The sequence below is a fragment of the Peromyscus leucopus genome, chromosome 16_21 (assembly GCF_004664715.2).
Source record: "Peromyscus leucopus breed LL Stock chromosome 16_21, UCI_PerLeu_2.1, whole genome shotgun sequence".
Classification (NCBI taxonomy): Eukaryota; Metazoa; Chordata; class Mammalia; order Rodentia; family Cricetidae; genus Peromyscus; species Peromyscus leucopus.
Window position 1 is genome coordinate 65,964,512 of NC_051084.1, and position 14,120 is coordinate 65,978,631.

A 14,120-nucleotide genomic window follows, 5' to 3' on the forward strand; every position below is an offset into this window, starting at 1 on the left:
ACATTAAGAGTCACATTTATAGAACACATCCTTGATGGGATACAAAAGCAGCACTTTCTCTCTATGCTCTTCCTTCATCAACTCGCATCTAATTCTGAGAGAAATATCCCATAATTCCCATTAGGGAAAAATTCTAAAAGGACCCCATGAACCTCAAAAGTTTTGAGTAGATTAATCAAAAGCAAGGACTGTCTGAGACACTGACCCAACTAAAGGACACCAAAGGAAACATGACCACTAAATATTATGTGGGTTTGTAGATGGGATGCTGGGACAGAAAAAGGACATGAGTTAGAAACTGAAGAAATAGCTATATTAAATATACTATACTAATATATTAACAATGGAATAAATTGGATGATAGTTTGAAGTCATCTTCCTAAGATTTTCTAAAATACTTCAGTACTTTCTAAAATTTCCTACAATCTAAAAATGTCTAAAATTAAGCCATTTTTATTTTATCACCATCAATCTCATCATCAAATTATAAATAGAAACATTTTAATGCCACCTTTATCTTTCATTTGTGAATATATGCCTTTATCTTTCCAGGTGACTTCATACTGCATATAATTTTCACTTAACAGTGAATGAATGTATTTCCATGTATTATAATTCTACACGATGTCTATTTATAACAGTCATTCATTTTAGCAAGCCATTATACTTCGCTTTGAGTCAATTATATATTATAATCTTTCCCCCAAATTATGATGGATCTATTAGGGGAGGTAATGAAGAAAGTGCAAAGAAAAAGCTAGGTCAGAATAATTGTGGCAGACTTGTGTATTGTGAGAAGTGAGGTGGATGTCTACTGTTGATAACAGTGGAAACAGGACTCACTGAGAAAGAAAATACCCAGATATCAGTTCCAGCCTCAGCATTAACTCTGGGGGTAGCCTCGAAGTCCCCTAATCCCCCTACTGTTTGTTTACAAAACAGAATATGCAACTTATTGAACAGAGTCCATTCCCAAATTTTACTGTTGTTATTTTAAGACAGTTTCTTAGAAAAATGCATGTAAAAAATCTGACCAAGTACATTTAATATAATAAAGAGACTGAAGAAAATGGTTGTAGATATTCTATTACTTAAGATTCACTTAGTGTCTGTGCATATGAGTGTTTTTCCTGAATGTGTGCATGTGTACCGCATGCATGCCTGGTGCCTGTGGAGCTCAGAAGAAGGCAATGGCTTCCCTGGAGCTGGAGTTACTGATGGTGCCACCAGGTAAGTGCTGGGAGCTGAACCCAGATCCTCTCCAATAATATATACTCTTAATTGCTGCGCCATCTCTCCAACCCTGATATAAATACTTTTCACTTTTTGCTGCATAACCAAAAGTTTTGGATCATGTGGCACTGATGGAACACATTATAAATGGTATAAAAATCTGATAGTGGAAAAAAAAAGGCTTCCCTTTGAGGGAGAGAGGGGAGTATTGCAAAGACATTGGGTTCAGCTGAACACATCGAGTGGCAGTCTAACAGTAGAATGACCTTCCAAGAAAAGTGGGAAGGCCTTAGATGTGAAGAAGTTTGTAGCTTAGACTGCCTAGTGAAACATCAAGAATATTACAGAAACTGTTTCCCAACACAGTCACCAGGATCGTTTCCATTTTTATAAGGCCAGAATTTTTCTACAATCTCATTTGCTCAGTCCTATAAATTCTGGTTCTTAAATATTATCTTTTCTCTTAGAATTGGCTGTTCTACTTGCTGCCTTAGCTGAGGGGTCACTTCTAATGAAGAAAAATAAATATATAAAGTATCTATTTAGAAGATGGGCCCATTAGCTTGTTTGTGTCCTGAGATGTGCACCCCTGTAAGCATCTAATGGAAAATGGGTCCCTGGTTGTTACCAAGAAAGTGAGCAAAAAGCATCCCTTGAGACCCTGTCTTCTCTATGGAAGTCGTTCCGAACTGGAAAAATCAGTTCACAATCAAATTACACAACTTGTTTTCAGAATTTCTTCATCTTGTTTGTATATTTGTTTGTTTTATTCCCCTCCCTCCCCCAAACAGGAACTTATGAATACCCTAGCAGCTTTGAAACACGTTGAAACTGATCTGGTCTGCTGGTGAGAGTCCCTGGCCTTCACACTTAGGAGCACTGAGGGCAGCATCGTGGGAGCTTTCTTTCTCTATGATGGAGACTTCGTGTTTTCTTCAAGATCTGCAGTATATTGCCCCCTGTCCACCTAGCTCTCTTTCTTCAGACAAAACTGCCAGCTGCGTCTCTGAAAGTTTTACTTCTGAAATTGGGTTGACAGAAGAAAATTATCCTAAACTAAAGGTCCTGAAACGACTGTGATAAGGAAAGCGGGGCGGGGGTGGGGAAGCAGAAGCCAGTAAGTACTAAAAACTTTAGGTCCTTGAACCCTCAAGCTTACAGAACGTGAGTATAATACTTAGGGAGAAGACACACTGCCTGTCACACACACACACACACACACACACACACACACACACACACACACACACACCACATTTCTATTGGTAAATGCCTCCTCCCCAACCTCCAGAGCGATGATGAAGAGATCCAGGGAGCCCCAAGCACTGGCATAGATGGGGTCTCTGGCAGGCCTCAGCTTAGAGCTTGTGGCAAGGCAGCCTGGAAAGTGTTGCAAGGAAAGCATTTGCTTTGTGGAATGTTGAAAATGCAGCATCATCCTCTCTGCTCCCTTTTCTTTGGCCAAAAGACAATTCGAGGGCACGGGGCTCTAAGAGGAGCTTGAAATCTGCCCTCTGGAGGAGGCGTGGAGCCCCTCCCTCCTAGGCTCTGATGGTCCCTGCTCCCGCGGGCCAGCAGCTCCATCACCCTTTCCTCTTCCATTCACTCCAGCCGGGAAGAGAAGGAAAACAAAACTCTAAAAATAACTGTCAGCATCTTAAAAAGAGAAAAGCTTCGCTGCCACCACCACCACCACCACCCCCCTCTTCTACTCCCGCCCTCCCTCCGCGCCACGGGGCACATGTCTGCTTCTTACAACACCGCGAGGCACATGGTCCCAGTGAGACACCGAACCCCATCGGGACAGAGAGGAAATCCACATCTGTGGGACGCTCCGCACAGAACCGCCACCTCCAGCGAGGGAGGCCGGGGGGACTGCAGCAGCGACATGAAGAAGGGCTAGAGCTAGGGGACGCGGCTCATGCGGTGAGAGGCAGCGCGCGCGCGCCGGCCAGGGCACGGGGAGGCCGGGGACACCGGGTGGGCCCTGCCACCCCCCGCAGTGCCCGCCGTCCGGGGGGGCCCCCACGCGCGCTCCCGAGACTTGAGACTTGCGGGCCTTGCTGCAACTTGCTGCAGTGTTTGAAAGAGTAGTAAGAGCGCATGGAGGTGGGGCCGGGGGAAGACCGGGCGGAGCGGTGGTTGCGGGGTGTGCGCGGGGAGGGGGCGGGGAGGAGGCGGTGGCGGAGGTGGGAAGGGGGGAGCTGATCCCCGGGGGCGGGGGGAATGGGATGGGGGAGAGAGGGGTAGCCCCAGCGCTTACACATGTCACATGTGCTTTTTAAGACGGCCGGGAGCGCCTGCGAGCTGGATCTGGTGGAGGATGCTGCGGCAGGTGCTTCGCAGAGGGCTCCAGTCATTCTGCCACAGGCTGGGCTTGTGCGTGAGCCGGCACCCGGTCTTTTTCCTCACCGTGCCGGCAGTCCTGACCATCACCTTCGGCCTCAGCGCGCTCAATCGCTTCCAGACCGAGGGCGACCTGGAGCGCCTGGTTGCTCCCAGCCACAGCCTGGCCAAGATCGAGCGCAGCCTAGCCAGCAGCCTTTTCCCCCTGGACCAGTCCAAAAGCCAGCTCTATTCGGACTTACACACCCCTGGGAGGTATGGCAGGGTGATCCTCCTCTCCTCACCCGGGGACAATATTTTGCTCCAGGCTGAGGGGATCCTGCAGACCCACCGAGCCGTGCTGGAAATGAAGGTGAACCACAAGGGCTATAATTATACTTTTTCCCATCTATGTGTATTGAGAAATCAGGATAAGAAATGCGTGCTGGATGATATTATTTCAGTGCTAGAGGATCTCAGGCAGGCTGCCGTCTCCAATAAGACAACAGCCAGGGTGCAAGTAAGGTATCCCAACACTAAATTAAAGGTATGCTCCTCCTGCATGCTTCTGCCACTTAAAGAGGCGGCACTTCATTTCTTGCCCTAAACAAGCAAAGAAAATGCAGAGGTCTCATCCTTAAGGCTCAGAGGCTACGGCTTCTTTCATTTCTGGAGGGGTGGAGGGGAAATGATGGGCAACTGTGCAAAGAAAATGTGCAATGAATGGTACAACTAGTTAAGAAATTCAAAGCCAAAACAAATACCAAAAAAAGAAAAAAGAAAAGAAAAAGAAAAAAAAGTTTCTGAGACCCTGCAGTTACATCTTTGTTCAGGGTTAATAAATCAGTGGATGGGGGAGGGGGTGTCCTGAACAATTGGGGGATTTCTTTTCATAATGGGGCTCAATGTATTTCTTATTACTGATTACACATTCACCTGATATCATATCCACCTTTTCGCATCTTCCGCCTGGCTTGAATTTTTTACAGGTGTGGTCATGGAATTTTGCTGCCCTGTGGTTATGTCTGTGTGTTATGAATGTGGCAGGGATTCCAGGAATTGTGTGTGTGTGTGTGTGTGTGTGTGTGTGTGTGATGTGTGTGTGTATGAGCTTGCATAGCAAAAGAAGTAGGAATTTTCTATGAATCAGAACAGGTATGTCTACTTAACTGATGCATTAGTTTCCTTAGTATGCCCTTCCTATCCCATAAAGTATCCCAGACCCAAAGAAGATTGATTACAGCTTCCAAATAACAAAAGTAAAGAAAAAAGTTCACAATCAGCAGAAAATACAAGGCATTTCAACATTAAATTGGTATACTGTTTGGACTCTCAGGTCAAATTTTGACGCTCAGTGAGATTCCTGAACTCATTCTCCACGGTCAGGACTGAGGTGCTGCAGTCAATGAGGCATGCAGTCTGCAGGTGACTGAAGTCTCAGGGACAAATGTGACTTCCAAAAGATTCACTGCACCATTTGTGTGCTTGACCCTATTCGTGCTCGGAAGCTACGCCTCCAAGAACTCCTAAGACAGGTGTTCCCCAAGAAGAAAATGATGTATGTGGGTCTGTGTGTGTGTGCTCTTCTATGGAGATCATGGAACTGGGAAGACCAGTACAGAATATCGCAATGCCCAGTTATCTATTTAACAGTCACCAGTATAGAAAATGCAAAAGACTTCCTCAGGAATTTTAAGAGAAAATGCATATTTCCTGAGTTAAGCAACAATTTAGTATGGTTAGAAAACTAGTGATAGCTTTGCCTTGCCTCCTTTGGGCATGGTACTTTGTTTGCAGGGATCCAGAGGCTGCCCGGGTCTCAGCTTTACCAAACTGAGCAGCCCCTCTAAGGCTTAAGGAAAGCAGAAAGATGAGTCATTAGCTTACACGAACGAGGTGAAGGGCTTGCCTGCTTTGTGCTACTGAGGAAGCATGATGGAGATCTGTGGTTGGGCAGCATGCTTTTCATTTCCCCGCTCCTTCGCCATCACCGTCATTGCTTGCTAAGGAAAGGATGTGGTGGAGAGGTGGTCTTTCTCACCTAAAGTCGTAACCCAGTTCTCTTTGGTGTCAACCATGTAAAGAAAGATTTGAGCTGTATCATAGTCACACTTCAGTGTGTTTTCCCTATTGAGTCAAGTTTGCAGGTCATTAATATGTATAATTAGTTGGGTCTCAATCACCTTTATTCAGCAGTACTCTCCAAGTGGAAGGACATCATCCAATCAGCAGCTGTATATATTTTGTTGGTGTGGCAATATCATCTTGACATTTAAAATACCAATCTACGTGGTATTCTTTTTATTCATCCAGTAGTTATTAGTTGTGCCTGTGTGATTTTATGCATGGTCTTCTAGGCACATGAGATTGAATTATGGCAAGATAACTGGTGTTACTTCCAGTGAGTTTCAAGGCAGTAGATGTCAGCATTTTCATTCACCAAGACAAGAGTAACTTGCCATCACAGGCTCTGCAGTTGTGTGCACTCTTGAGCCAACACCATTCTGGCCTATGGTACATCTTCTATATACACTTTCTGACTGACTGACTGATTGGATAGTTGGTGGATGTATAGACAGAACTCTATGAGTAATCATAAAGAAAAGGTGTAACTCACTGCAAGTTTATTGAGTAATAGAACTAGTCTGTTACCCACAGAAGGGACAGGACTATCACATGTGGGCTAATGTTCTTATTTAGCTTTATTCTATCATTCATCTTTTCTCAAGTGTGCTGGTTTGAATCTGTGTTTATGGCTTCAATGGGGAGGGTGTCTTTAAGCCGTCTTGGGGTAAATGAGCCTTTTGAGGTATTCCGAGAACAACAAACCTTCTTAAGATTAGACATAATCTCACAGGCGCTCATGCAGTATAAAACACAATTCTGTAAGTACCACAAAAACCTAGAATTCTGCCACAGAGACTCCAGGGGACCTCAGGAGCAGAACTCTGTGACCGAGAGTAAAGTGAGATGGCTTGTTTTGATTGTGTGTAGTTTTCAAATGATTTGAATTTTTGTGTGGCCATGTGTCTCAAGGTGTATCTCCATGATGTTGGTACTCAAAAGTTTGATCACTACTGTTTTTAGTGATTTAGAGGGGAAATTTCACACATACATTTTAGCTTTTTAATTCATTTTGTTCAGCTCTATCTTACCAATATTCCCACCTCTGTCCAGTATTAAAAACTTCTGTGCTGGGAAAATCCAGCAGTAGGAAGGAATCACAAGTTTGGGGAAATGGCAAGATAAATAGCAGCAGCTGGACAGTGTGAAAAGGAACTGTCAATCACTTGGCTTCAAAGGGGCAGTAGGTGAGGGCTGGACATGGAATGATGATAGGTAAGCACTGATTGACAGGGAGAAGTCATCAAAAACCTGAGTTGTGATGATCAAAGTACTAAAACAGCCTGCCTGTCTTGAACTCAGAAAGAGTTAGATCTGGTGAACATAATAATCCTGAAAATGTGATTCAGACAAGCGGGGTCACATAAATTGGCCAAAATGGAAAAATCCACCTGGGAGATTAAATATACCCAATGTGAAAAAGCAGCACTTAGCCTACAGAACCACAGAGGCAGTCAGATTGATACAGGCTTTGAAAACAGAGAAAAAGCTGTAAGATCAGAAACACATGTATAATATGAATTCTGTAATCTTTACTTGGAACTGATCTCTGTGGGGTAGCCTCAACTGAGCCCATGGGCCATGTCTCACTTCCTTTGTGCACTCCTTTTCTCTTCCCCAGCCTTGACTACATCTCTAAAGACAATATTTACAGTGAATACTTATTGACTAGTTTAGTTCATTCAGTGTCACAAAATTATTATCAGCCTTTGTGACATGCTTCCATTTTAAAGATATTATTTATGTTTTACAGATGTTTCTAAAGTGTTTTTTAACCTCATAATTGAAAGACTCTTAATACATACGTATATACGTGCATACACTACAGTTAAATATATACGTTAGGTAAAGTAGTACAATGTGGCTACGTACACATACAACTGTTAAATAGACACATGAGTTACAGTAATACTATGGGGCCAGACTGAGTTTTGAAGTAAAATTCCTGCAAATTGTTAAACGATTCTGTATTTATGAGCTGTGCTAGACTGTAATAAATGTTTTCATTATCATGCAGGCAGCTTGGGTGGTTACAGATCATGTGCCCCTGCTTCTTAGACAAGTCATTGTAATCTCACCTTTCTCCCCGTGGAAGTGGCAATTCTCATGTGGCCCCAATTCCATACAGTTAAAGCAAATGTAGTACAGATAAAGGGGTCCTGGATCTCAGCAACTTCGCTACTACTAGATCGGATTTCTCTGCAGCCTATCTCTCCCTTTAAATTACACCAACTTCCATATATCTGCACACATTTTACAATCAGTATGTACATCAGTATAGCACCTTATAAACAGGAGGAGCAAAGATACACATTTCTGACCATCAATAGAAGACAGTGCATTCTTAAGTACATTATCCATTTTTAGAAGGTGTTGCAGTTAATTATATAGTTCTGATCTCAGTGGAAGGGGAACTAGAGCCAAACTGAAAAGCTATGGTCAGCAGTTTTTAATTCTACTCCTAATTCAGTCTAATATATATATATATATATATATATATATATATATATATATATATATATACATACACATATATAAATTTTCAGATATTGTGATTTAAACTTACCTTTTTGACTCTGCCTTTCAATAAAGGGAGAGAAGTTGCTACCATATTAAATATTTTCTTTGTATCCTAAAGGTTTCTAGATGTTGTGTGTCATTTAGTTTATATAAATTTATAAATTACATTCCCATTTTATAGGAAAAAAAAACAGAGAGCTTCAATTATTTCCTTGTGATCCTCAAGTTAGTGCATATATTCAGGCTCAGACTTAAGCCCAGATCTGTGTAGCTCCAAAGCCTAATTACAACACACTTTTTGTCTTACCATTTTCTGAAATGTTCTCTGTAACAATTTATAGTAGCCTTTCTCACAAAGAGAGAGAGAGAGAGAGAGAGAGAGAGAGAGAGAGAGAGAGAGAGAGAGAGAGAGAGAACCATTTCCGCATTGCCCCCTTGCTTCCTGGGAGTGACTGGCTCCTCAAAAGATGGCAGGATGGCACTCCAGTCAGGGCAAACTCCTGCTCTCTACCTAATATGGCAGATGCTACAAATTGAGCAAACTACTCATTGGTGCATGACTTCACCTTTGATATCATGTCCCCTCAGCTAAGAACCAACAGGAGTTTGCCTCTTGGATCAGCTAAAGGCAAGAAAGCTGAAGGTGACCCAAGGTTTTGAGCCAGGGGCTTATGTGTCAAGGAAGCTTGTGATTTTCTGGCTTGCTCTAGCACCAAGGGGTGGGGAGCGGGGAGAATTGATGAGATAGCAAGAACTAATCCAATGCAGTTTAAATGGAGAAATGTTCAGGAGATCTTGGTTCCAGTGCTAATTCTTTGAAGACAGGTTAGTGACTGACTGAACTCACCATCAATTTAGGTGTCAGGGTTTTTTTTTTTTTTTTATTGTGGGACATTTGACAGAGCCAAGGCAAGAAATCGCAGGAATTCTTGTCACCCAGCAAAGTTCTCTTATGAGTGTTAGACAGCATTCCTACACATAGTATGTGTTATCATAGTGGATTTGCAGTAGATTTGAATGACGCTATTGAAAAACACTGATCATGGGTTCCTCATTAAATTACTGTATATGAATCCTAGCAACCACACCAGGAATTTATTGATTCCTTAATCTGTGAGTACACAGATTGTGATCAAACATTCTCAGTTTTGGGGCCTACCTCCTGCTCACTGGCTGCAGCAAAGACTTACTTTAAATCAAATTAAATTATTATGTTTGCATGTACTTATGCACATTGCTGTTTTTAATACACTGTGCTTTTTTACAAACATTTTTAATTAGCATGCAAACTATTAGATTTCATTATTGAACTTCTAGAAAAGTTTGTTTATGTTGATTCTTTTTTTGCCTTTGCTCCCCTGTGCCCCATTTGCCCTCTTGTGTTCTTACACCTCCAGTAGATTTCTCCCCATTCTGTCCCATGTGTCTATTGCTACCCCTTCTGTACCCCTCCCCCTCCCCCGCAGTCTCCTATCTAGTTTTATAGTATATAACATACTCACATCTTCTTTAAAAATCTATGTGTGAGAGAGGTTGCAATTCTTGTCTTTCTGAGTCTGGGTCACCTTGCTTAATACAATATTTTAAAGGAAGCTCTTAATAAAAAAAAATGAATGAATAGATAAAAAGGGAAGGGAGGGAGAGTTAATTTCCTACACTCTTCTTCTCATTTCATTACTCTTAGCTGGTCTGAGGAGTTCCTTGAGGCTTCAGGACACCAGTGGCTAGGAACAGAAGTGGGATGGAAGTCAGTGATGTGATAGACATGCATGAAGGGCCTAACGCCTCCTGGTACCCCGTAGAAGACAAGCCTTTGCCTCTTCTGCTACTTTAAGGCATAATTCACTGTAATGAGTTTTCTCTCATCGTTTCAACTTCAAAATTTTTAGTACAGCAACTCTTTACAATACATTTGGGTAACATTTGGAATTTTTTACCCACTGGCTATTGCAACATTATTGGGCCACATTGCTTTTAATTCAGTTTTAGAACAGATCAGCATATATTCAGACCTATTGCAGTGATGTTTAGACATTCATAGGTTGTGCTCAACATAAAAATTTTTGAAGATGACACCTGAAAATTGCAAACTTCTAGATTTTCCCCCCAATCATGAGTTACACTTCAGTTTCTTCTCTATACACACTTCAGAGTTTGAGATGTCCCTGTGTTAGACCTAAGGTGGGCCTCAATATTTTTAATCCATGACTTGAATTTAGACTATCATGTATTTGCTTCAAATTAGAAATGTTAACAGAAAAATAGGTTAGTGTAGGGGAAACATCAAGGAAGTATGTGGCAGATTATCGGGTAACCATTCTACATTGAAAAGCCCTCGCCTTCATCCTGTAGAGTTGGGCCAGTCACTTAGTGACACTTAAAGCTGATTACAGTCATTCAGCAAACCCTGAAATAGTAAAATTAGATCCAGCTCTTTTAGAAAGTAGCATTTCTCAAGCTCTTTTGCAGGTACTGAATAGCCGTCTCCATGCTGAGCTCTTCACTCCCAGGTACATTAACAGCATCAGAGAACGTGACACACAGGAAGCACACATGGGAGCGAGACTATCTGAGGGAGGTGAAACTAAAATCACAAGGGACTGTAGTGTGCCTTTTAACGTGGTATGGTAATCTGTGAGTTTTCAGAGTTCCTCACTGAAATCAAGATTCATTCTTTGTCGTGCTGAGCAATCCAGGCCTCTGAAAGGTACCTAATGAGCTGCACTAAAAAAAAAAGTCTGTGTTTATGTAAAGGATTTGGAATGGAACAGCCGGTGTTCCCTCTCAGGAGCTACCCTGCAAAGTGAGAGGACCCACCTATGATCATCTAACTCGCCCCTGTTGTCACAAAAACAGCAGACAGTGTGAGGGCTCTGAGCTCAGAAGCTGGAGAATTCACCAACCACTGATGGAAAACGTTAGATTGTAACTCTACCACATACCTATATAGGTTTTTTATTTTCATTATTCCCTAAGCAACATTCATTAACTATTTTATATGGCACTGCAGTTGGCACTTGCAGCTATTGTAAGTATTCTAGAGATTATTTAAAGCATATAAGTAAAAAGGAATAATAACATGATACGCAGGAAGATGCATATATGTTCTGTAAATACATAGTGTCATTTCATATAAGGAAATGAGCATCATGGATTTTGATTCTGGCCCAGGGATCCTGGATTTACCTCCCATAGATCCTAAGGAAAGACTCTAGGCTCTGGGTCCTGGAAAGCCAAAGATGTGTTTCAAGCATTCTCACAGTTTCAGAAAGCCCTTGATGTAGATTTGGGTGTTTGCAGCAGATGCTGGTCTCACTGAATGTTTAGAATTTAGCATCAAAGTTTATACTGCTCTTTGAGTGGCAGGATCTTTTAATGACTTAGCAGCTAAGATTGCTCAATTCTAGCTGTCAGTATTGACCATACTGATGTGGTGAGATACATAGTACATCGTGTGGATAAAATTCAAAGGCGTTCGAAAACACATTCACTCAGGTAAAAATTGTGTCTGCTCAGTGTCAGGCAATGTATTGCCCACTGTGAGTTCAGCTGGAAGTAAATCAGATGTGGTGCTAGCTGCCTGAGAAAGACAAAAATTACACATATAATTCATAATTACAGATTACCATGGGCGAAAAATACATGACATTGTAAGAGTAGGTATCAAGTCTTGTGGTGTTAAAAACTACTTTCTGAAGAAATGGCTGTGAGCTGAACTGTGAAGAGTGAGAAGGCATTTATATGAGAAGGGTGACTTAGATGCTTGTAGAGACAAACATTTGATTAGGAGATTGGGGTACTTTGGAAACACTGAACAAAAGCCATCATGGGTGGAAATTATAGAATAAAAGCCATGAAGGTGTTAGGGACATATTGATAATTTCTTAAGATCAAGGTTTGTGGACCCAGAATATCGAGGTGTACGTCTATCTTCTCTCTACTTTTATTAACTTTATGACTTGGAGTCCATTTTAAGTTTATTTATAAATCAGTTTCCTCATAATAACCTATGCTTTTTGGTATTGAGTAAATAAAATGAGTTGGTATACCTTCATGAGTGCTTCATAAAGTAGAGTTATCACTTGGGGATATCATTAAAGATGCATTGTCTGCTTCAGAAATCCAGCATGAGTTAAGAGTGCATGTTTAGCAAGCTCATAAAAGATGCTAAATGTTTCTCTTCTAAGAAGCACCCTGTGAGAAGAAAGGGCATAGGGTACTTTTTGAGGACACTGCTGGGGCCAGTGTAAATTCGTAACAAGCATCATATTACCCTGAAGAACTATAGAATTTGCTAAGTAAATTTCTTGAGAAGTAATTATCAAAAGAAACAACCATCTTGATTTCATGACTAGAAGTTTACAGAATCTCTCCCTAACTCCCTACAAAGTGAAGTGTGATGGAGCTTGTGTGCTTTTCACACAACCGATCTGGAGCTGCTGACAAGCTACTCATTCCGAATGTGACCTTTGACTGAGAATAAGAAAGATAACAAAGGATACTGTCATACCTTGGATTGTGTGTGCACCTAGCTCTGAAAGTACCTTGGGGTTTTTATTTTTATGACTGCCTCAACAGAGTTAGCCTTGACCACTCCGTCTATTCCTGTCTGCTGCAATATTATGACTCTCTGCACCATAATGTCTCACTTTCCATTCTTTTTCATATAGATGACTTTTGTTCAGCAAACAAGTCATTTTCATTCTCTTTTCTTTTAGTATTCTCATCCATCCAAAGAGCTGCTGTATTCATTCATACAAGTGACTCTTAACATGACATTCTCTATTCTGTCATGCCCCCAAACTTGGGGGCCCAGGCTTGTATGATTAACACTTCAATCTGCCTCCTCACACCTATTTATTTATATACACAGCAATAAATGATTATCTTATTTCAAAGCGCATGCCTATGAGCCAACAATGTCAACATCACTCCGGAATTTGCTATAAATCCAGATTTGCAGACATCATTCTGATTTTGATGAAACTCTGGAGCTAGAGTTCAGCCAGTCCTAAAAGTGTCAGAACCACGGAACTCGAAATTGAAGTACTGGCTGAGTATAGGGGACATTGAAAGGGCTTTTAAAATACTCTGTATGGGCTTCATCTCTTGAGACAATGAGCTATTCATCTAGGAGCAGCCAGGGCAATGTGATCTTAAAAATCTCCTCTAGTGTTTATAATAGATCACCAAGGTTGTGGACTGATGTCTCCTTCTCGGGCTTCTTTTCCTCTTTGTAATCATGACCTCCACCTTTGGCCTTCATTCCCTTTTGCCTACTGTACCTTCTGCCTCTGATTTTGCATTAATAACTTCTCAGACAAACTAGCCTGTGTGACACGGTTATATGCCTCTTCCAAATGTATTTTCCTTTAAGGAACACACACAAGAGCTTCTGTTATAAAACAAACAACCATCTCCTGGCCATGACGACTGAGAGCTCTGTGAGGCCTCCAACCTCGCTTGTAGTATCAGACCATATTGTATCATATGCAGCAAGAAAGCTAAGCCAGCAAAGTGTCTCTGTTTTCTTACTTCACCCAAATGATTTCTTTGGCTTGGACTATCTTTCACAGTGTCAAAATTGCATGTCTCTGAAATGCTAAGCCTCCAAACCAATTTATTTTCCTTATGGAACGTTGCTAAGATATTTAGATACATAAAGCACTCTCATGTGCTTTAGGGAATTCTCATCTCTGTCTAATTTGCATTATGGGTCTAAAATGAGTCTGTATGTGCCTAGTGAGCTTATAGGGTTAGGAGACCTCTTTATATAAATTAATTTGCCTGGAAGGATCTAGCCAACAAAATGGAAGTTGCTAAGGTAAGGCCTCAGGGAAGGTTATAATAAAATAGGTAAAAGCTCATTCAGGTCAAGCTAACATCCTGCAGCTATGGGTTAGCTTGGAAGAGAGATA

The 14,120-nt window shown here is 41.6% G+C and overlaps 1 protein-coding gene across 3 annotated transcripts in view; it reads left to right on the forward strand.

Moving 5' to 3' along the window:
• Positions 1-2,659: 2,659 nt before the first annotated feature.
• Positions 2,660-14,120, forward strand: part of Ptchd4 (patched domain containing 4) — a 187,103-nt gene continuing 175,642 nt past the window's right edge. Inside the window, exons 1-2 of one of the 3 annotated variants that reach the window (XM_028887263.2) lie at positions 2,660-3,159; positions 3,520-4,105. In XM_028887263.2, the coding sequence (XP_028743096.1) occupies positions 3,155-3,159; positions 3,520-4,105 (591 nt within the window). In that variant the 5' untranslated portion in view covers positions 2,660-3,154. Of the gene's footprint in view, positions 3,160-3,505; positions 4,106-14,120 lie in introns of those variants that run through there. The other 2 variants (XM_028887262.1, XM_028887266.1) reach the window with 2 other exon arrangements.